At 38.4% G+C, this 24,754-nt stretch overlaps 1 protein-coding gene across 1 annotated transcript; it reads right to left on the bottom strand.

The window, feature by feature from the left end:
• Nucleotides 1–21,660: 21,660 nt before the first annotated feature.
• Nucleotides 21,661–23,642, bottom strand: LOC147077544 (uncharacterized). Its single transcript, XM_085940880.1, has 2 exons — nucleotides 23,447–23,642; nucleotides 21,661–23,192 (listed from the first exon to the last, which is right to left on the bottom strand). The coding sequence occupies exons 1-2, from the start codon at nucleotides 23,585–23,587 to the stop codon at nucleotides 22,971–22,973; spliced, it is 363 nt and encodes a 120-aa protein (XP_085797006.1). The 5' UTR covers nucleotides 23,588–23,642; the 3' UTR covers nucleotides 21,661–22,970.
• Between the last annotated feature and the right edge of the window lie 1,112 nt (nucleotides 23,643–24,754).

The raw sequence follows: 24,754 nt of genomic DNA, 5'->3' as shown, positions 1-24,754 counted from the left end.
GTAACACGAGCTCCCACGGTGTCAGGATTTTTCTCAGGCTGTTCCATTGTTTTATTTTCCTTGAGAATGTACGCTGGTTTTAAACGGTCGATAGAAACGGTGACGTTTTTTCCTCTCTTGCAAATGACATATGTTCGCGAATTGCGCGTGATGACCTCATATGGTCCGGTAAATGGAGATCTTAGCGGAGTTTTGACTGTATCATCGCGTAAGAAGACATGTGTCGATTTGTTAAGGTCTTTGAAAATGAAAACGCGTTTCTCGCCGTGTTGCTGGCTTTTTACAGGTTGCAGTTGTTGGAAATGTTTTTTTAGGATCGTGACGTAGTTGCTCGGGTCTTGGTTTGTGCTGGTTTGATGGCACAAAAATTCCCCTGGTAGGCGTAAGGGTTCGCCGTACACAAGCTCAGCTGCTGTCGTCTTTAAATCTTCTCTCCAAGCTGCTCTGATTCCCATTAACACTGTCGGCAATGTTTCAGTCCATCTCTCATTCTCGTGGCATTTTATAGCGGCTTTTAATTGACGATGCAGTCTTTCGACCATACCGTTTGCGGCTGGGTGATATGCTGTCGTGTGAATCCTCGCCGTACCAGTCAGACGATTTAATTGTCTGAAAAGGTTCGACTCAAATTGTTTGCCTTGATCCGTTGTCACTCTCAAAGGCGTTCCAAAACGGGCGATCCAACCATTGTAGAATGTACGGGCGATCGTTTCCGCTTCTTGGTCCTTAATCGGAAATGCTTCCGGCCACCGCGTGAATCTGTCAACGCAGGTGAGGCAATATCTGCAGCTTTCAGACATAGGAAGGATGACGATGTCGATGTGGACATGCTCAAATCGTCCTGAAGGTGCAAAGTTTCCGAGTGGTGCTGATATGTGACGTGTGATCTTGTTCTTCTGGCATTGAAGACAGTTGCGGGCCCAATTTCGACAATCCGTTTTAATCGACGGCCAAACAAATCGTTGTGTGACAAGTTTGACGGTCGCATTAATTCCGGGATGTGAAAGTCTGTGGATATGATTAAAAGCTGCTTGTCGGTGCGGTTTGGTTATGAAAGGTCTTGCGATAGGTGTTGACAAGTCACAGAATACTTTTATGTCTGTGTCGGGAATAAGTACTTGTTTCAACTGAAGTACCGATCCGTCACGTAAAAATGTACTCATTTCGTTGTCAGTTTCCTGGTCGGCTGCGAGGTTGGCATAATTCAGTGTGTCTTCAACGACTTCTATCCTAGACAAGGCATCAGCGACGATGTTGTCTTTTCCAGCGACGTGACGTATGTCGGTCGTGAATTGTCCGATGAAATCGAGGTGTCTGAATTGTCTTGGTGAGCACTTGTCCGATTTTTGTTGGAATGCGAACGTAATGGGCTTGTGGTCGGTAAATATGGTGAACGTGTGAGCTTCTATCATGTGTCGAAAATGTTTGACAGCTAGATAGATAGCTAAAAGCTCGCGGTCGTAAGCGCCATATTTTCTCTCCGCTGGACTTAGCTTCTTTGAAAAGAATGCCAGCGGTTCCCATTGATCGTCAACTCGTTGTTGAAGTGCTGCGCCAACGGAAGTATCGGATGCGTCACTAATTATCGCTAAGTGAGTCCCCTCACTTTTCGGATGTTTCAATAGCGTTGCTTCCGCCAAACTCTTCTTGCATTCCTCGAAGGCCTTGATTGCTTCTGGTGTCCAGATGATAGGTTCTTTCTTGGAAGTTTTTCCTTGCAGGAGTGAGTTCAGTGGAGCTTGCGTTTCTGCGGCCTTGGGGACGAATCTCCTATAGAAATTCAAAATTCCCAAGAACCGTCGTAGTCCTTTTTGAGTGTCTGGGCGGGTGTATTCGCGAATAGCGCTGACACGATCTGGAAGTGGTCGAGTTCCGGTGCTGGAAACCAGGTAGCCAAGGAATTTTACTTCCTCTACTCCGAAGTGGCACTTCGTGGAGTTGACAACCAGGCCGTACTCCTGTAGGCGTTTGAACAAAATTTCCAGGTGTTGAAGATGCTCTTGTTCTGTTGTGGAGGCTACCAGGATGTCGTCTATGTAGGCGTAGCAGAAGTCCAGACCCTGCAGAACCTCGTCAATGAAGCGCTGAAAAGTCTGGGCCGCATTCCTCAAGCCGAAAGACATAAATGGAAACTCGAATAATCCAAAGGGTGTTGTGATGGCAGTCTTCGGAATGTCCTCTTCAGCCACTGGGATTTGGTTGTATGCTCTCACCAGGTCGATCGTGGAGAAAACTTTCCTATCACGCAATGTTTGTGTGAAGTCTTGGATATGACGCACGGGGTACCTGTCAGGTACGGTTCGAGCGTTTAATCCGCGGTAATCACCACATGGCCTCCATTGATCTTCAGATTTGGGCACCAGGTGGAGGGGTGACGCCCAAGAACTTTCAGATGGTCGTGCTATTCCAAGTCTGGTCATGGTTTCGAATTCCTTTTTGGCGATGTGAAGTTTGTCGGGAGCTAGGCGTCTAGGACGTTGAGCTACAGAAGGTCCTTCGGTGGTTCGTATGTGATGTCTCGTGTTGTGGATGACTTCTCTACCAGCTCCATCTGGGCGCGTGAGATCCGGAAACTGCTGCAGTAATCCATGATAAAGGGATTTACCTGCGACAGTTTTGACAGTTGCTATCTCAGTGCTGCTGTGGCGTCCAGAGGTTGTAAGTTGAGTCGTCTGATCCAACAGTCTGCGATTCTTGACATCGACTAATAATCCGAAATGGATTAGGAAGTCAACACCAATAATGGGCTTGGTGACATCTGCAATCACGAATTTCCAGGTGAATTCTCTTCGTAACCCCAAATTCAGCGTCAGTGAGATACTGCCATACGTAGCAATGACAGATCCGTTTGCTGCTGAAAGTTCGTACTGTGATTTTGGTCGGCGCCCCTGTACTTTCGTGCGTGGGAAAACGCAAAGGTCCGCTCCGGTGTCGATAAGGAATTGTATTTTCGTGGCGTGGTCGGTGACGAAGAGGCGGCTGGAGGTAGGGCTGTAATCGCTGGCCGCGCTTAGCGACTGCCCGTGGCGTTTCCCTTGTTGAAGGTGCATGGTGTGACGCACTTCTCCGCATCTTGGCCGAATCTACGATGATACCAACACATGCCAGGTTTGCTGTGGCTTTGGTCTCGCGGTCGGGAATGGTTCCTCCTTTGGCTGGCTGATCGTGACTGGTGACGTGGCCTTGATGGTCGGTTTCCTCTTGCGAGCTCTTTGGAGAGCTCCTCGCGAAGAGTTGAGATTTCCTCCCGCAAGGTGATCACCAGCTTGCTGATGCCGCACAGGTCTTCCATCGTGGTTTCAGCAATGGATGCCTTTGATGTGGAATCTGCCATGGCGTCAGCTAGGTCTGCAACCTTGTTGAGATCCGCGTCCTTCTGTGTCGCCAGTACCAATTGCATGGTATGTGGTAAGCGACCCATCCAAAGCGTGCGTAGGATGTCATCAGTAACGGCTGCTCCTGCGAGAGAACGTAGGTGGCGCAAGAACTGTGATGGTTTGCGATCACCAACTTCCTCGTGCTCCAGTAGTCGTCTGGTCTTCTGCTCCTGGGTAGAGCTCAGCCTTCTCGTCAGCTCCGTCCTGAGGTGCTCGTAGGCTCCTTCACGAGGTGGGTTAAGGATGATGTCTCGAACCTCTGACGCGTAACGAGATTCCAAAGCTCCCAGGATGTATCCAAATTTGGTCGCGTCAGTCGTGACGCCAGCTGCTTCGAAGCTTCGCTCCACCATGCAGAACCACATTTCCGGGTCTTCTGGACAGAATGGTGGGATCCTCACTGCCACGCGGCTGATCTGAGGTGTGGTCTGCTGGGCTGGTGCTGGTGTTGTCGTTTCTCCTCCGGCATTGCTGCCATACCCGCTGGAGAACTGTCCATTGGGCATCTTGACAAGGCAAGTGAATTTAAGAAAATTAACGCGGGAAAACGGATGTTGAAAACTGCGCGGGAAAACGAGCTCCAACGAAAAAATAATTCTCTCACAAACACAGTAAAATAGTAGTTAATAAAAAAATTAAACGAAGTCTGTAAAATGAAAATGAATGAATTGAATTTTACTTTACGGGTCACCACTGTTGCAAGGGATGGTGTGATGAGGGGTAGGTGATGAATAAAATCAGAAGGTTTTGATGCGTATAAAAGTAATTCCCCAAATTTATTATCCCTTAACACAAATTACAGATTCAATTTACAGCTTGAATAATACAAAGTTCATAAATTAGATTACGACGATAGTGTTTGTGATAAAAGTTATTTTAACGTTGAAGCGAGCGGCGTGTTATTAAGACGAGCGAATTTAAGGTACTGAGTTCTTGTTGGATTGCCACGTCTGTTTTTATATTGAAAGTAGACAAAGGAAATGCTATCCACAGCGTGGGTAAATTTATTGTTTTGTTCCCACATTGCGGATAGATTCCTGGGATTTTGTCTGCGAAATTTGATTAAGGTACAAACGTTATCAGTCCAACAATGGATTTCACACGACACAATGACAGGAATGCACTGTTTACTCGTTCATTCCTGTGATGGACAACTGACACCCGGCACTTAAGCATTTCTTCAGCCGGCGGGAGGTGATCATATGTCCGTTCTCACGGCAGTGTTTTGCTGATTATTAAAAATATTGAATTATTAAAATGTTGTAATTTTTAGGTTTTAACTGCTATCTACACATTGCACTGTCTGCGGACTACTTCCACCCTCAATTGTATTATTGATTTAATAAATCGAAAAATTATAAGTACTAATTTTACTTTTACTTTTTAATAAATTTGGACCGGTTTCGTCTGCTTCAGAAAGACATTATCAACTTTCGAATTGTCTCTTTGAGGCGGAAGTTGATAAAGCACTAAAAAAATTCCGTTTTATTAAATTAACCAATAATATATATAGGAATATTATATACCTAATTAATTTTTAGGTAGATTATCGGGTGTAACACTTTTTTTTCAAGATGCCTTTATGGATACCTCGCATTTACTATCGAGGTTTCTTAAGGACTTTGGCACGCAAACTACTCTACTTGATGCTAGTCAAATGAAAATTGTGCCGGCTGAGAGCATATGCCTTATTGAAAACTATTATTCTACCCGCATCGGATATTGCTAATTTGAATTCGGCCAGGGCCTATGAAACCACCTTGCAAAAGCCCTGGGAAATGCTTTGTAGCGCACGGCGGTGGTGATGCTGATGAATATTTTGTCTTATTCATTGGGAACTGAGGACTGCGATTTGTAGCCGAGTTTTTTCCCGTGGTAAAAGAAATGTCGCATATGACTGTTATTCTGAGCATATACTTATCCTATCTTATACGATTGCATTCTCTGGATCTGAAAGGCATGAATCATCGTTACATGTCGCCATTTATTGTTTTTATCCTTTTTATTACATCAATAGAGAAATTAAAAGGGCATCTCGTTTGTCACGGTCTCCGAAAGGTCTCGAATGTCTGCTTTTGCCATCTGTAATAAACAGTTCAGGTTGTGCCGCTCCTTGCTAAAACTTTGACAATCTAGGAGTAAATGTAGGACGTCCTGGTCGCTTGGACACTTTCCATAAGATTTTATTTTTAACCGGTGCAGATACCTGAGATCGCATGACTCCGTAGCCTGTAAGAATCTGAGTCATCTCAAAACACAGCCCCTTATGCACCCTGACGTCTCGTGCTGCTGGAATCGAAGGTAAAAACTTTCGGGTCAACTCCCTTGTCGATGAGTTTATGTATCGTGAGTTCCATTCGTGTTTCACCTTATCTGAAATTGTAATTTTCGCGTAGCTCAGAGGAAATTCGTCATAAGCTATCGCGGTCTTGGGTTCAGAGGCACCATGCCGAGCCAATTTGTCAGCTCATTCATTTTCTTCTATCCCGGTGTGTCCCCTTATACACTTGAAGTGCACCTGGGGGTGCTGCCGTCTCTGTATTGCGGACTCGCTGTGAATAGAAAAGGCAATCGAATTAGTAGACAAAAGATCTCCAATTGCTTGGATTGAGCTTTTGGTGTCCGAATAAATACAAATACTATGGTTTTCGGTGAACTTTCGTTTTATTGGATCTGAGCCTGCCCACTCTAGTGTGAGTTAGATGACATAGAGTTCGGCCTGCATTACCGTACAATAGCTAGCGAGGCGGTACTTACGAGCCGCTATCTCACCGCCATTAATGTATGCCATAAACCCTGCTCCAGTACCTCCATCAATTTTGCTCCCATCGTGAAAATCGGCATGTTATTGCATTCGTTGCTTTCCAACGTTGCAGGTTAAGAAAACACTTCAGAAAATAGTCTAGCTGGGTGTGGCAGCTTTCTATAGTTCATCGGTTTTTCCTAAAGCCTATCGTCTGGCAGAAAACCTGCGAGGCCCTCCTCGCCCTTAGCTCTGTTAGTGAGAGCGACTTGTTTTAAACGTAAATCTTGAGCTAGATGCTCCTGCTAGAGCATGCATTGATATTTAGTGAAGCCGTGCGGTAAACTATGCATATTCGTATCGCTAGTGCACGCTGAACCGTATTGAGTTTTTTTGCTGTTTTTTCCGTTTGGCAGCTTCATACCATATGCTGGCCGCATACTTGATCATAGGCTCAATAGCACAAGTGTAGAGAATTCCAAGAGCTTCAGAAGATATACCCCAATGGGGTTTGACCTTTCTTGCTATTTGAGCGAAGTCATTGCTGCTCTTTTGCAGTTGCTGTCCGCGTGCTTCGACCAATTTAGTTTGTCATCGATTACTACCCCTTAAAGTTTAAAATCCTTAGAAAAAGATAGAGGTTACCCATTCATCACCAGCGAAGGCGGAGAGACGCGCCTCCTAGTAAAGAATAAGGCCCAACACTATGGAATATCGCCTTAGACAGTCTATTAACAATACTCTTACCCCACAATACACACATACAAGCCTTTGCTGACGATGTGTTAATATTGATAGCAGCAAAAGACACCGACGAACTGGAATTAAAAACCAATAGCGTGCTTCAAAAAGTAAACTCATGGGGTGAAGACGTAAAACTAACCTTCTCAGATATTAAGACAAATATAATGTTTATCAACAAAAGGAAAATACGAACACCAGAAATCCAGTGGAAAGGAAAACCGAAAGAGTTGGTCGATTCCTTTAAAATTCTTGGCATAATACTAGACAGGCACATCAATTGGGCGAAACACGTCGACTACATATGTAAGAAAGCAGCTCAAATGGGAAAATTCTTTTTAAAAACAGCAAGAGCCACTTGGGGGGCGTCTCCTGAAGTTTTAAAAATTATATATCATGGAGCTGTGGAGCCAACCTTAACTTACGCGGCATCGGTCTGGAATAAAGCAACTCACAGAAAGTCGATCCAAAAAAGACTGAATTCCGCGCAAAGACCTTTCGCAATATCAATTTGCAAGGGATATCGCACAATATCGCTAACGTCAGCACAAGTCCTGGCAGGAATAGCGCCAATAGATATAAAAATACAAGAACTTACAGGAATATACCAAGTTAAAACAAGCCACATACTTCCCCGACACTTACCTACAGACAGAACATACGAAAACAAAATACACTACACACAACTTCCACATCCTGGTAACAGACATCTAGAAAATATAGAACACATAGGAACAGTCGACAAAGACACTAAAACAAAATACCACATCACAGGATTGGAGATCTACACAGATGGCAGTCTAATCGATAACAAAGTAGGGGCAGCTTTTGTAGCCTACGAAAATGGAACATTAATAATCCTCCGAAAATTTAAGCTCGAAAGCTACTGCACTGTTTTCCAAGCAGAAATATTTGCTATCAAAGAATCTCTCGAATGGACACTCAAAAGATTAAAGTTCCACAGACACGACTATGTAAACATATTCTCAGATAGCCAATCCAGTCTGGTAGCTCTCCAAAACCCATCATCGACACACCCACTTGTAAGAGACATTTTAACACTGTCAACACAGCTTCGAATGATAGGAACAAACCCCAGATTCTTCTGGATAAGAAGTCACACAGGGATAGCCGAAAACGAGGAAGCTGATAAATACGCCAAACAAGCCACAACAGACAAAAGACCTTTAACCTATACACACTTCCCTCTGAGTTACGCAAAACAAAAACTAAACGAAGATACCATAGAGCTATGGAACCACAGATACACAACATCCGCCACAGGATCAATAACGCAGAAATTTATTCCAAACATAAACTGTGCCATCACTCTTGCCAGGAACTTAAAAATATCACACGAACTCACACAGATACTAACAGGCCACGGATCGGTGCGAGCTTATCTAAAAAGATTTAAATTGAGGGATGACGACTGTTGTCCATGTGACGGCAACACATCTCAAACTGTATGGCATGTCATCAACGACTGCCCTATACTAGAAAGGGAGCGATGGACTCTCAGGACTCGATGTAGACAACATAATCACGAAATTGACCTCCAAAAGCCTCACGAAGCACTAAGCAATAGAACAACACAAGAACACTACACAAAATATTTAATCCTGGCCATAAAGAAAATTAAAGATATAAATGGAGGCACCTAATTAGCCCCACATCAATGCAACTAACCCACCCAACCACCTTGTACGAAAAAGCAAGGGTATGGTTATTATAAAAAAAAAAAAAGAATAAGGCCTTCATTTTCTCCGCGGAGAAACACAGTTTGACTTTCCTTTCCCAGGCCTCGACGCTCTCCAACACGCTGTAAGTTATGGTTTCTAGAGAACCAAGTTCTTTGGATTCCACAATCAGCAATACATCATCAGCAAAGGCCTGTGCGTGTACACCTTCAGGAAACAGCATAGAGAGAAGATCGTCGAGAACTATATTCCACAGGACAGGGCTGCAAGACGAACCTTGTATGCATCCCTTTGATGTCTCTTTGGTATGTCTTTGGTCTTTGGTCTCTATGGCTCCAGCATATTCAACGAAAACTTCTCGGTCAGGTAGATAGTTTTTGATGAACCTGAAAATGTTAGCGGGACAATTTTTAGATTTTAACTGTTGAAGAAGATATGGCCACCATACGTTTTCAAACGCGCCTTTGATATCAAGTGACACCGCCACTACGAATTGACCATCGCGGTTAGCTCCCCTGAGTCTATTAATTGCTGCATAAGGCGCGTATTCAGTACTTGTCATGTTATTTACACATGACACACTTTATTCATATGGCAACGAAACGCAAAGAACGACTTGAGTACGCATGCGCACGACGATAGTTTCAAGACAGTACGTTAAACTATTTCCGGCGCTAAAGAAGCAAAAGCGGCTTTTTAACATGAAGGCGAGGCAGGATTCAGTCTCTCAGTTTTTATCGTTCGAACGAAGCAGACGTCTCTCTTAAGTTCCGAGCCAATGGAACCGGGGCAGATGGCCTTGATTTCATGACGTTTTGGAGACGTTGATTATGGCCAACCGAAGGACGTCTCCCTCAGGCCAAGAGATCGAAGGAAGCTCATGGACCCGACACAATCGAGGACGGCGAAGAAGCTGAAGAGCATATTTGTATTAGTATTTATTGTTATTTCATCACGTTACAGTCCACTGATCTAGCATTTTATTTGTATTCTAAATTGTCTCAATATTATTCTGCGTTAGGCGCTCGTAATTGACTACATTATTATTCACCTTTATACACTTTCGCCCGCAAACAAATTTTATATCTTAATTATACTTCTGTTCAAATTCTTTACACGCGTTTTATTTTAATTACCCTTATCATTGTCTCTATGCATTTCATAGAGTGGCGCTCAAACCTCATTGCTTTTTGTGTATTCTATTATTACAGGAACATACACAATGAGTAAAGTAACCGGACAGATAACTGAGGTTTTAGAGGTAATGTCAAACCACCCACGACCCTGCATACTTCCCCAGTCTTATGTTCTACCGCATTCCTTTCCCGTCTCCACGATCCCCGTACCCAGGCGCACCTGCCTATATATTTCCCCTCCAATTCCCTTCTTATCCATACATTCATACCCACCCTACCTACTCCTACCTTTTTCCTAGTATGACATTGGCGCCCAACGTAGTCGCCAAATTGTCACGTATATTTCGTGAACGGGGTTTATCTCTAAAAGCGAGACATATATCAAGTATCAAGTAATATAAAAGCTAATGCTGGTAGTGGGCGCCAGCTCCTGGATCTGAAACGATAATGATTTGGGAGACTAGGAGCAAAATAAAAGATAGGGTTAATTTCAACAAAAGAAGTTATATTGTCGCATTAAGTTTGACAACTGGGTTTACATGTTATGACAAAAGAATCTACACGGCGGATCAAACACTATCTAGCGAGAAACAGGGTACGCTGACAATCTTGTGGAAGGGTTTAATAAATAATTATACAAAAATGGAACGAATACAGCTTACGGTTATTCGAGTTTCTGAGGTGAATCCGCATGCGAACGCGGGCAATGATTAGCCTTGCTATTATGTACACGTCGGAATGCCATTTCTTGTTGAGCGGACCGAAATTATGAAATGCCCACTATGCACGTCCGAACTCGATCGTGGTTCCACACGTAAGCCTCGTGTCACCAGCCTCTCGTTTTCTTAATCGTTTCTTTTAATTGATTTCCGCACAATTCGCCAATCACACACAAAACAAACAATCTAATATCCTTCGCAAGCCGCCATCTTGCCTGGCCCTCCATTCTTGTGTTACCAGCGTAAAGACTTATATTCGTTTCAGTGTGTCAGGTTGTAAAATAACATACTCTTTTGAGAAGTAAAACTGTACTGGTATTCGTTGAGCAGGTGTTTAGTCTGAAGTTTCCAGGAATCTCGATTAATAAATATTTTTTCGAGTACTTTGCCGAACACGGGCAGCAATCCGATGGGCCGATATGACGAGACGTTAGCGTAAGTAGTCCTTTCCCGGTTTGGGAATACCCACCACTCTAGCTACTTTCCAGATTGTCGGAAAATGAACAATTCGCAAACAAGCATTATAAAGAACGACTACTATGCTAGGCACTGTTAAGAATGAATTGAGACAGATATCCGCCGTGAAGCTGTTATGTCCCAGAGCTTTAGCTGGATTGAACAGCCTCATTGTCCTGTCGTCATCTTCCTTTGAAGGAATCGAGGCGGCATTTCAGATCAATGTCTGTTGCTCCGTTTCGAAAAAAAACGATTAAAACCAAATAAGTTTCCATTGTTCTTTATTTATATATAAAATATAATACATATTGTCACTAAATACAGTTTTTAGCCAAGCTATGGTCATACTCAGCAGGTTGGTACCTTCCACTTTTCAAAGGACTACAAATCATTCTCATTCAACTCATCCAAAACAAAAACTTCCGTCGGCTGACATTTTATTTAGACAGAACCAAGTCCAATGTCTGTGTACATAACTATTATTACCATAACTAGGCAAACTCTTAATATTTAAGAGGAGCATGCATAGAACATTAAATAACAACAATATTTTACAGGCATAAACGAAAATACGATGACAGTTGTACATTTTTTTGTATTTAGTGACGTCACACGTATTACGATACAATTTAGAGGTCTTTACCTAGCAGTGCATCTATTTTATACACTAGACTGATATCAGAATTACAAGAAATTGGATGTAATTGTTACAATACGTGCTATGTTTTAACAGCACCTCTCTGTATTCAATTTTATAGCGGGATAGAGAGTTTTAACTGTTTAGAAGGCTAACTTATTGTAATTGTTACAAAACATGCTAATGCTTCGATGTGAAAATGAAAAACTACCCTCGATAGCAAAATTGTGTACAGATTAGATGTGTAAAGGCACTTAGCGCAAAATACGAAGCTTGCACACATTTATATTGTTATTAAAGTCGATGTTTTTTAAATGAATATAAAAAGTATTAAAACTATGCATTAGCTAACTGCAGCACATTGCGTACATCAATCTGCTTTTTTGTAAACATATAGCACATTGAGATCTATAGCGTCGTAACTGCAATTATCATGATATTGAATAATTTGAGTTTGAATATAAAATAATTACTACAATTGCAGTAGACCGCAGAAAATTGTACCATGTTAGAATAACTTTATGTACTTTATCCTACTGTAGTTCCTAAATATATAAATATATTTTTTTAAATTATATTGTGGATTTTTGCAGTTGCGGCCATATAGTTTGAGATTTGACGAACAAACTTCCAGATGTGGCTTCAAAGTTTTAATAAAAAAAACAAAATGCACCTTTTTCATATTAATTTTTATTAAAATTAGTATTTTATATTAAAATTCTAATATTATAGAAATAAAAAAAATAATAAAAATAATATAAAAAAGAGAAATTAAAAAAAAAATAGCTTAATCATCAGAAGGATTTGAAATATAATTTATTTCAATGTCGGACAATTAAAAAAAATCGGTGTGTGTACGCACGATAGAAGTTATACTTCTTTGGCGTAACAAAACAAAAACAAAACTTGTGGTAACCTAGATTCTTCGACTAGCTCTTAATTATCATGTTAAATTACACACGTAAGAAAACGGGCCGCTTTTTGAAGCGCCGTTAGTTTATTTCTATAAATTTTAAGTTGCATTACTAAATTATATAATTATTTATCGTTGTTTTTATTTTCAAAGTACCAACTGTCACTGTGACGTTTAAAAGTTTGTTTAGGTAAGGAATTGCTAATGGCCGACAATAATAGATTTGCTGCCTAGGTAACGGTACATTTCTAAACCATAATATTATACTGTATAATCGATCACAATTGCAGTATCGTACTGTGGCGTGAAGGTAGTACATTCGGCTGACAACCGAACAATCGGTGGCACGAATCCAATCGAGTGCGTTTTTTTTCGTGTGATAAAATAAATTATGTGTTACATGTCACACGTCAAAAATAAACTCTGATCTGATTTTCCAAACGCGCCAAAAGAAGTATAACTTCAAAAATATATGTGCGTATGTATTTACTCGATCAGAATGCAATTCATCTGCAAATACGGCGGTCTAGCACAATAAATATTGTAGATACCAAAGATTACATATTTTTTAGGCAAAAGGGACATGTAGTCTCCCAGTTGCCAGTCAACATTGCTGGCAATCTAAAGATGGCGGAGCACTGCACTGCACAGTGCACACAGAGAAATACTCCTGCCTGTACAATTACAGGCTGCCAGAATATTCCCGTAAAGATATTATGGAAAAAGCTGAGGATGAAGTAGGGAAGACAATGGGCTTGACAGTTTGAGGTTATGAGATTATTGGGTTTCAGTAGACTGGTGTGCGAAGCATGTCACTGACCAGTTTATGAATTCCATCAGCAACCAGTTTGTCGGATTTTAGTTTCTGCGTGAGAGGATGGCCTTAGTCTAAGCTCAAGCAATTCAACCTTGGCGTGTTAGGAAAATACTCGCCAACACGCCAGTGTTGCCATAATATAATTTATAAAAACATCACTTGTAAAATTATAACATTGGAATAAATATTCGATATCTGGCAACACTACGACACGCACACTGTAACCCATATTTTCGAATAACCCAGGAAAGGGTCGCGGAGGAAGCGTGAAGGGGGCGAGGCAAGTGCATGAAAAAGTTCGTCATGTTTTGAAGGACAAACACATGCAATAGCTCCATCTATATTTTTCTATAATCAAAGGCGTCCGTAAAGTATAGTAGGATATGTCACCTAGCACGTAGTTCCCAAGCAAGGCACTTGACTATGTGGCCTTAGCCTTAAACATTCACCCCAACCTAACCTTAATCTAGTATAGTTAATATAGAAGGTATTTGCATTAAATTTGTTTGCCGTTGGCTTCCACTAAACAGACAAGAACCGTGATTACTTTTGCAATACTTATTTCGTAAAATCGAATGAAAAAGCTTTGTATAATTACATAGTGTTTGTTCCGTTCGATTTTAAAACAATATTGTCTTCAATTTGTTGTTCACTATGTAGATTAGTCGTGCTTAGTTACTGCGCATTTAAAACAGAATTTTGAATACCCTCGCCTAAACAAATTAGAAATCTGCTTACCTCTTTTATGTGGATACTATCGTGGTCCTCGATGTTTTCCTGTTTGACTGACACGTCAAATCGACCCTTGCTGTTGAAGTGATTTACGTCAATCGATAGGTATGCACCGTCGCTGATTACCTCCGCAGTTTCGTCATGTGATAATTCACCGGTTTCTTCTTCCATTTTATGCGGTATTTGATATTAAAATCTGTCAATAGCTTCACGACCTCAGGCTAACGTGTTACACTGGCAAATACGCTATGGTTTCGAGCATAGACATCAGGACTTCGATTAAAAAAAATAATTGTCTATGCCCTCTGGGGAAAATAAAAAGAGTTCGACGGTATCGTTATGGGGAAAATACAATATTCTTTCAAAACATATTATTCTAAAACATTAGTTAGTTATTGTCAGTTTACATAAAGCCAAAGCAAAGAAATTTTGAAAATAGCCGATTATACTGCATTATTTGCTAGGTTAGGTTAGGTTTGGTTTCCATTCTTTAATTTAATATTATTTATTTTCGCCTTATACCTTACTCACTGTCATTAAAAACAAGCTACTAACACCCCCCCCCTAATTAGCCATAAGTAGGGCTAGCCCAGTCTATTATTGGAGGTGCTTTAATGTAATTTGCAATATTATGTGATTATTATGTGTTGTCATTTTTTTGGGATACTAGGGTAATAATATGTGATAGTTTTAATTAGTGGCAGTAATCAAACATACTATTTAACTGATAGGTATTATAGTTATATTTTCTTCCACAGGCTACTTATTTTTATAAAAGTGACAGACATTGCTTAAATTTTTATTTGTAAATTATTATAAATAGGTAGGTAGGTAAATACTTATATAATTAATTATATAATTTTATGCCTATTTATATTTCTTTAAGAAACAAGACATTGTGGACATAAAAAATCTAAATTCAAGACGTACACAACATGAGAACTACATTATAACAAAATATTACCCTCACAAAAGAGAAGAAGAGAAGGAATAGAAAGTTATTATTAGTATTAGTAGGAAAATAAAATTTATAATTATAAGTAATTACCTACAATTTTATACAGAACAATAAAATAAAATTTCGAATACAAAATACATAGCACTTCACCGAAAAAGTCTACGTCTTTGGGGTGCGCATTGACTAGTCTAGCACCACTCGCTAATTGTTAATGGTAGGCTTGACACGAGGAAACGGTTCTAATCCGGAGGACGCTTAGACTTGCTTAGGGCCCCTTTATCATCTTTAAAAGAGACATTAATCGACCTTTAGGTAGCAGCTACCTACCAAACAAATGGAACCCCAGGTCAATCAACCACGACAAAATACATGTCCAAGACGTGCTTGCTTCCTGTTGCTTGAACCTCGTTTGTATTAGGCCTTTCAATGTTCAGACTTGCCTTAAGACGGTCAATATGACATATTAAACAATTTCGGAGCTCGCGATCTATGTGACTTTTGGCATCGCAACAAATTAATGAGATACCTAATGAAATAAGAAAAATAACACTTTTTAAAATATACTTAACCAAATCATTGTGCAGTAGGTACCTAGTTCTTAGATAAATTTGACCCCATAATAATACAATAAAATGGGTGGGTTCATTGGCATCATGGGAGATGCAGTACAATAGTGCAAAACAATGTTGTCATGAGACTTAAAGCTGTCAAGTGATTATCTGTCTTGCAATTTACCAAAAGATTAGATAATTAAGTAAAGTAGGTAATATAATAATAATGAAAGATTAACAAAATAGATGTACTTTTAAACTCTAATGGATTTAAATTTTATACTATTCCATTTGAGTCATTATTGTGCTCTCAGTTCTAGTCATACAGCCTTATTAATCACCAGCCCGTCCCATTGTTTGACAGTTTACAATTATTATGTGGATTACAATTATTGATGTGGATGTGAACAGTGTATAATATGTATGAGAGAGAAACAAGGTCGCGAATAACGGATTCAAATTTGAAGAATTCTCTGCTGCTCTCAGTAACAAATTCAACACCAAACATTGAAAGACAAGCGAAACCAAACGCTCAAAAGTTCTCAGTGCTCCATCCCGATAAGAGCTCTTTCTCTCTTATCACATCCAACAACAGCTGTAGTCCAGAATTATCTTCACCAAAGGAGGCTCTTCGGCAGCTGCTGTAGCACCATACGCTTGATCCACGATAGCGATCATCCTCTCGTCCAAGAGATCATTTCTGATTATTGTCGAGTGATGCTCCAATAAACGTGTTTTTTAAACTAGAATAAATAAATAAATTTAATTGCGTGATTGAGTTATTCCATTTCCTCCCCTAAGCGAAGCAGATCTTACCCCTATCCCTATTTTCGAGCTCTAACCGTGAACGTAAGAAGATAGAAAAGGTACTTGAGTTGTATGGCGCATAATATGAACTCGTCTGTGAAGAAAATTGACGCATGGTATTCAAAAGGTTGGCTACCCCTGCCATATATTATCATAAACAATAGTAAATCGTGAAAACATAGATCATTAGTAATTATAAACAATAAAAATAATACATTCAAGAGGTGTCAATAGTCTATTCTGGCTCATTACTGCATCTTCTTTGCTCTGACGGCAGAATATGGCAATAACTATATGGGTTACAATGATGAACGTCATATTGATGTAGTTTCCTTGTGCGAACCGGTGCTACTTATTATGAATGGGATAGGGTGAATAAAAACGATTAAAGCCAAATAAGTTTCCGATTTTCTTTATATATATATAAAATATAATACATATTGTCACTAAAAACAGTTTTTAACCAAGCTATCGTCATAATCAGGAGGTACTTTCCACCTTCAAATGGCTGAAAATGTTGGGTTTATTCATTCAAAACAAAAACTTCCGTCAGCTGACAGTTTATTTGTATTCCAATCTCTTTGGACATACCTAACTATTATTACCATAACAAGGCAAACTTTTAATAATTAACAAGAGCATGCATAAAACATTAAATAACACCAATTTACAGGCATAAACGTAAATACGTTGACAGTTGTACATTTTTTTGTACACACACACATCTATTCTATACACAAGACTACTGTCGGCCGCTATCGATAACTATCGAGGGTAGTTTTTAATTTTTTTGTATCGAAGTATTAGCACTTATTGTAACAATTACAAGAAATTGGTTGTAATTGTTACAATGCGTGCTTTGTTTTAACATCACCTCTCTTTTTTTAAATTTTATAGCGGAATAGCCAGTATTGACTGTTTAGACGGCTAACTTATTGTAATTGTTACAAAACGTTCTAATACTTCGATATAAAAATGAAAAACTACCCCCGATAGCAATCTTGTGTACAGAATAGATGTGTAAAGGCACCTAACGCAAAAATACGAAACTTGCACACATTTAAATTGTTATAAAAATCGATGTTTTTTATCAAATAAATATAAAAAGAATTAAAACTATGCATTTGCCAAAAAGTGCAACATAGAAAACTTAATAAACTAAATTTTAATAATACCTAAATTTTACCAACCTAATAATAAGATGGGGTCCTTTGACAAATTTACATTTTTGTACAATTGTAAGTTTACTTTAGACTTAAAATATTTATTTTTCAATGTTTTCATATACATATTTATTAATTAATACAGTTAAAATATTGTAAATTATAGAAAAAATGTATATCGCCACCCTGCGAATCCAAACCAAAACAGAATATACTTTGTCAAACAATACTCATATAATATAAATTTTCTAAAATTATGCCATATTCATACGTAAAATAAGATATTTTATAGATAGAATAATATTTGTTACTATTATAGTTTTGTTTGAGCAGAGCATAACAATTTAAAAAAAAATAACAAACAACGTGACACGAGTGGTATGTATTTTTAATTCAACTAAAATAAATAAATATGAATGAAAGAGTGTCCAACATATTGCCGGATCGCCCAAACAAAGCTATGAACTAGCTAACACCCACGATGGACGCGCAGCTTAAGCGTCGGCAGTCCCAAGTTCAAATCCTTAGTCTGGCATGTACACATATTATTTTTCAATTTTTGTAGGGTCAGAGTATGGACTTAATAGGTTGAGCAAGTGGCTGACACCCATTTCTCGTAAAAACAAAATCTGTTGGAGGCCCATGTCTTAACAAAAAAAAAAACTAGCTTACGGTAGTGGATTTTGGTACACTTCAATTTAACGTCCACTTACACAAACCCAAAATACACCAAACAACAAACGAGATTTCTTAGAGCAAGTGGGTTTGAAGTTTTCAAAAACTGTATTTAGCACAGAGTCAATAATTAATATTGTATGGTTTAAAATATTATTACATACGGTTACATAATAATATTATGTCGCTATAGAATGGGCTACAAAAATATTAATTGTTTACGTTATCGGTTGATGATAAAAATGACGTACGCACGTTCGGTCCCTTCTCGACTGACCATTATTTCAAAGTCTTTACTACAGATACTTTATCCTAGCTAAGTAGTGAACGGGTAGCCAATGCCTTTATTGGTATAATATATTATATTGAAATAATGTATAAATAAATACGTTGTTGTGAAATATGCTACCAGAAGTTATGCATGAGTAATTATATCATACTCAAATGGCCTTGTCTGAATACGCCAATTAGGATGGCCCTAATACAACGGATAAATTTCTACCCACCTGACAATTTGACCCTTGCCTGGCGCAACAAATAACGGTCAGTCATTCATCAACTGTGCGCATATAAACACTTACCTAAACTAAAACGTCAAGTTCACGCACCGGATGACCCAATGAACAATACCGAACGAGACTGATATTACGACCTGGATTGACAACCAGGCCATGGAGCAAACCTCAATAGCATAAAAGGTCAGTGCCTGGCATCCTAGACATATCCTCCCCTCCCTACATTCAAATCATTCCTTCACAGTATACAGTTCACTGAAAAGCAAAGCCAGTGTCTTTAATTTTAGAGTTTTTACAGACAATTTGCATGCGTATAAGAATTTACACGAATTGGCTTTTTACCGGAATGGGTCCATCATTTAATTTCATCTTATTAAAATATATGCATGGGTAATTGCATTTATCATAAAAATTATGTGAATGACTTTTCACTAGAATTAGTTCTTTTATGCAATTTCATGCTACCAAACGTTGTGGATGCGTAACTACACTTATCTCATTAAAATGGCTTTTCAACAGAATGAGTCAATTTTTACGATATTAAAACACTGGACGTTGTGCGTGAGTAATTACATAAATATGAGATTTAAATGGCTTCTCACCAGAATGAGTCTTTTTATGCCATTTCATGCCACCAGATCAAATGCATGAGTAAATATTACATAAATCACATTTAAAAAGCTTATCACCAAAATGAGTCTTTTTGTGTATTTTCATGCTACTAAACGTTATACATGAGTAATTACATTGATCACATTATGACTTTTCGCCAGTATGTGTCTTTTCATGCTACCAGACGTCGTGCATGAGTAATTGCATTCATCACATTTAAATGGCTTTTCACCAGAATGGGTCATTTTGTGTGTTTTCATGTGACCTGACTGTCTGCATGAGTAATTGCATTTATCACATTTAAATGGCGTTTTGCCCGAATGAGTCATTTTATGTTTTATCATGTTACCTGACGTCGTGCATGAGTAATTGCATTTATCACAGTTAAATGGCTTTTCACCAGAATGAGTCATTTTGTGTGTTTTCATGTCACTTGAACGTCTGCATGAGTATTTGCACTTGACACATGTAAATGGCTTTTCACCGGAATGAGTCATTTTATGTATTTTCATGGTACCAGAAGTCGTGCACGAGTAATTGCATATAACACATTTAAATGGCGTTTCGCCCGAATGAGTCATTTTATGTATTTTCATGGTACCTGACTGTCTGCATGAGTGAGAATTACATTTATCACAGTTAAATGGCTTTTCACCAGAATGAGTCATTTTGTGTGTTTTCATGTAACTTGAACGTCTGCATGAGTAATTGCATTTATCACATTTAAAGGGTTTTTCCCCAGAATGACTCATTATATGTGTTTTCATGACATCTGATCGTTTGCATGAATAGTTGCATTTATCACATTTAAATGGCTTTTCACCAGAATGACTCATTTCGTGTCTTTTCAAGTTACCTGAATATCTGCACGAGTAATTGCATATATCACATTTAAATAGCTTGTCACAAGAATGTGTCATTTTGTGTGTTTTCATGTGACTATATTGTTTGCATGAGTAATTGCATTTATTACAGTTAAATGGCTTTTCACCAGAATAAGTCATTTTTAGTGACTTCATGACGTGACCAGGACGACATCTTGAAAAATGACTATCGTCACATTTAACCAGCCTTGCAACGGAATCAATCGTTTTCGCAATTGGGTTTTTGTGTATCGCTTTGTGATGCAACATTAGGTCGAACGATGAAAAAAAATCAAAACAGATACTGCACACAAAATTTTCTTTATGAAATGATTTTTTTTCCAGTTGTATAACAGCCACTAATAATTCTGTGTTTAACATATTATTAGATTGAAAAATATCACGTTTAATATTGCGACAATCGACATCTTTGAACCTTTCTATATATTCCTTGAGTTCTTGCTTAATATCTTGTTCCTCAATGTGTAGGTCTTTGCTAGACGCTTGTGCTTCAGTCACGTCCCAGGACGATATGAGGCTCGCAACATTGGCCGGAACAGTGCTTCTAGCGATAATCTAAAAATACATTTAAAAGTATGAATAAATTATCAGAATTTTGGTCATTGAAGAATTTGATTTTGGTCATTGAGAATATGGGTCATTGTTCCCATTATGCACCATGTCAGTCGTAGCGATTCTAAACATGCACAAAATACTTCCGGCGAATTATGGAGATTTAGTGAATATACTTTCATTAACGAGATTTTTCATAGAGCGGATCACAATCAAAAATAAAATAATACCTATTACATGTAAAAATATATATCCTATTAAAATTCTATTAAAAAAGGTTTAAATATTACAATGAGAGATTCTATCTTTCACCGTGTATCTAGACGAATGCATATCTTTTATTATTTGAATATATTATTTTTGCTTGTTTTCAAATTTTTCAAAAAGGTCGTGGGAGTATTTTAACCACGCTTCTTTTATAGATTTCAGAATTACTACTACTAGCTCCACCAAGTTTTTGCTTCTAATTTGGTACAGGCATTTGTGTTGGTACCATTTAAATTGTTTATTACTGTTTTACTTAGCTTGGTTTTTTACACACAAAATGACACTAGAATTCGCTGCGATCAGATGAGGCATTCTCTCGCTACAGAGGTCTCAAGCATTGTAAATCGATCAAAATCAGAAGTTCGCGGAGCGGTTTCCACCGCCGCCTGATGAGGTGAGTGCGATAATATTACGTGTCACGCATAAAGCATTAGGAGCGATTTGTTCAATTATATATTTACGATAAACGTAAATTCTTGAAGAGAATTTGCCTATTATTAATTTGTATATAATACGATCTGTCATTTATGCACGAGTTTCGTCGGTTCCGTTTGCGCATCGATTGGTAAATACCACTGGTAAAAATAGTATTAAAAATTCTATAAAATACGCATAGCTATGTTGTCATTATTTTTTAATAGTGTATTTGTATCACTTTTTTGGATTTTTCTTTATTATTATATTAGGTAATATTTTTTTCTCTTCAATATAAAACATTCGCGTGCCATAGGTTCACCATCACTGTTATAGAATAATGATTGGTCAGCAGTGGGAGGCCCAGGAGAGGTAAGACCACTCGTTGTCGGAAAGTTTCCGAATGCTTAGGCTTGTACTTGAGTCGGCGTTGCGCGGAGTGATCGATCGATTAAAACCGATTGTGGTACTGGGTGGTGTAAATTGGTACCTACATAAGCTTTGTTTTTACTTCGATTTTTGGAGTCCCGAACATACTTCAATTTAAATCAAGCACAATCTTAAAAAGCTTGACATAATCATAATTATGAATAGTAACTTATATCATTTTCTAAAACGCGTTTTCTATCAGAAACCGTGTTTTTTCAGATCATTAATTCCATCGTGTACAAATAACTATTGTAAGGTCTCTTAAGACGTTCTATAAACCTACTCGATATATGTGAGAACGTGAATAGTGTGGTAAAGTATATAATTATGAAAATCGAGAATGTGGTTCTCGTTGACCTCGTGTATGCCCATCCCTAATCTATTGTCTGCAGGTTCGCAGCTGCCTTGAAAATGGGATTGGATTGATTTTGATAGATGGGGTACTTCATAATTACTACACTAACATTAACGCATCTTCCACAAACGTAATGTATAGCTCAATGCTAAAGAAGACATTTTTCGGAAATCGATGTTACCACCGTTTTTTGCACGAAGAAATAGATTGACTTTGATAACTGATGAATAACAGGAATGTATATTTATAACAAAAACAATGATAGGTTATAAATCTGATTTGCGATTTTTTTATAATAATTCAATACGAAACGAGAAACACCTTATAATTATGTTGTTTTGGAGGCAATCTGAAATCTGATTTTGACAGCTGAGCAGTGGGATCACTCGTTTGAGAGATGCGTGTACAAATATGTACAAATGTGTACAGATATGCTCAAGCTCTGTATCTTAAGATGGCGCTGGCCTGTTCACAATATTATGTATGGATGCAATATCGCAAGGAAAGTAAACGCACACGTATAAACTGTTAAAATTCATTGAAATTAGAGCATTCAAAATATTCTGCAGAATGACGAATCCACAGACTTACTTTGTCGCCATGCTAGCATGTGACGTCTTCTGCTACCTAGGTACCTACAAACAATAATGTTATGACAGAAGTACTTTCTGAAAGAAGAGATCGATTGGTCATCATCAGCGACAGACATCACATTCAAATACTGTAGGTCAATGCGCCCACTCACATTAAACCAAATACATTGGTAAGTGAAATAGTTGTAGGAAGCGTGTACAACCGAGACGAGGAAAATATCTACCTATTTAAATTTAGTCACAAAGCTGTGATAGGATACATAGCCGATGGAAGAAAATATCGCATAATATACAATTACCTGCTGTACTGGTCCGTTATCTGAATGCGAACATCCAGGTGTTGGATCTTCATCATGGTGTTTTGCGTCTGCAGCGAACTCGCGTTTAACGTCAACCAGATGGAGGTCAATCTCGGGATTATTTTCAGCGAGACGCGTTGCCGGGTTCTGAAAGAAAAGTTATACATTTTTGTACTCATATATAAAAAAAAATTTTGAGCTCGCGTACCATTTTATAACAATGCTTACTTATATAATTGAGGTAGGTAGCTGTCTAAACGAAGGTCAAAAGGTTTTTGTAAGAAAGTTTGACATTCTCGTATGTTCTTAAACAATTTGTAAAAAATATAAACCTATCGTAGGTATTCTGCTAAAATAATTATAAAAAATCGCAGGAATGGACTTAATAAATAAAAACTAACCTCAAAATCGCAAATGAAATCGTCTGTGTTCTCCTGCTTTATATAGGTGAGCGTGTCAGTGCTGTTTTGGTGGCTAGTTGTTACATCAAACTTGTCTTCAGTACCAGATTGGTCTCCATCACATTGTCGCTTGACTTCCATGTTTGCGTATCAACAATCGTATGCAATGTGCTAGAGACAACTTGACAACTTTCTGTTCTGATGTATATAAGTGTTGCCGAAATACAGTTAATAATATTTCGTGTAGCTATTATCTGATAAACAACAATGTACTTATTGAATTTTGTAGGTATTATGGTACAGATATTAATGTCAAGAACACCGACTACACGTAGAACTTTTATCGTAACTAAAACGCGTGTCCTGTCGCTGGAGCCTAGTAGAGAGTGGAGCCGTCACAAAAAAGATATCGTCAGTGTTGACATTATAGGAGAAAAAAACCCTATTTCATTTATTTGTTATTATATACCGAGATGCGCTGTTCTCGTTATGATTGAGAAAATGCTGACGATCATTTTCGTACCATTGTTTAGTTTAGACAACAAAACATACATATTATTAAATTGTGTCAACGTGTCAAGTGTGTATTTTAATTATAGTTAGTTTTCACGGAAAGACTTTTCAGTATTGCGGCAACACTTTTCTAACATTACTTTGAAAGGATCCTGTCTATCACGTAACGCGTTGCTTCTGGAATATATACCCTTAACATGGATGTAAAGCAAGAATGTGATGGAGAACACTCTGATATTGAAGGCAAGCCTTTTGACACGCTGACTAACCATCTGAACAACCCGGACCCTCGCACTCGTGTAACGCAAGAGAATGCGGACGTTTCAAGTTGCAATTTTGAGGTTAGTTTTTGGAAACTAAATTATTTTAAAATAACATTAGATTGAGAATTATAATTAGTTTAGTATTATAAACTGTGGCTTTTTTACAAACTATGTAGTTGGAAGGAAGTTGTCACCTTGGACGATTGTCGTCAGCTCCAACTTGATATAGATAATACATTAGATTGGGGCAGGCGTAACAAACTAGAATTCAATATTGATAAATGCAATCTTTTCTCGTTTACCAGAGCCTTAAAAGTGTTGTTTTTCCAATACTCGATGCATGGCAGAGTTCTTTCACGAATATCATCTGTAAGGGATCTTAACATTACGTTTGTGAGTAAACTGACATTTATTAGCCATATAGTTACCATTTGTAACAAAGCGCTTAGAATGTTGGGCTTCGTCATGCGTACTTCCCGGGTCTTTTCGGATGTTAAGCCTCAATTACATTGAGCTTCTTTACGAGCTGTGT

This window comes from Rhyacophila brunnea, unplaced genomic scaffold (assembly GCF_057557595.1).
Source record: "Rhyacophila brunnea isolate RB1 unplaced genomic scaffold, BYU_Rbru_1.0 scaffold_13, whole genome shotgun sequence".
NCBI lineage: Eukaryota > Metazoa > Arthropoda > Insecta > Trichoptera > Rhyacophilidae > Rhyacophila > Rhyacophila brunnea.
This window is presented reverse-complemented; position numbering and strand designations above follow the sequence as displayed.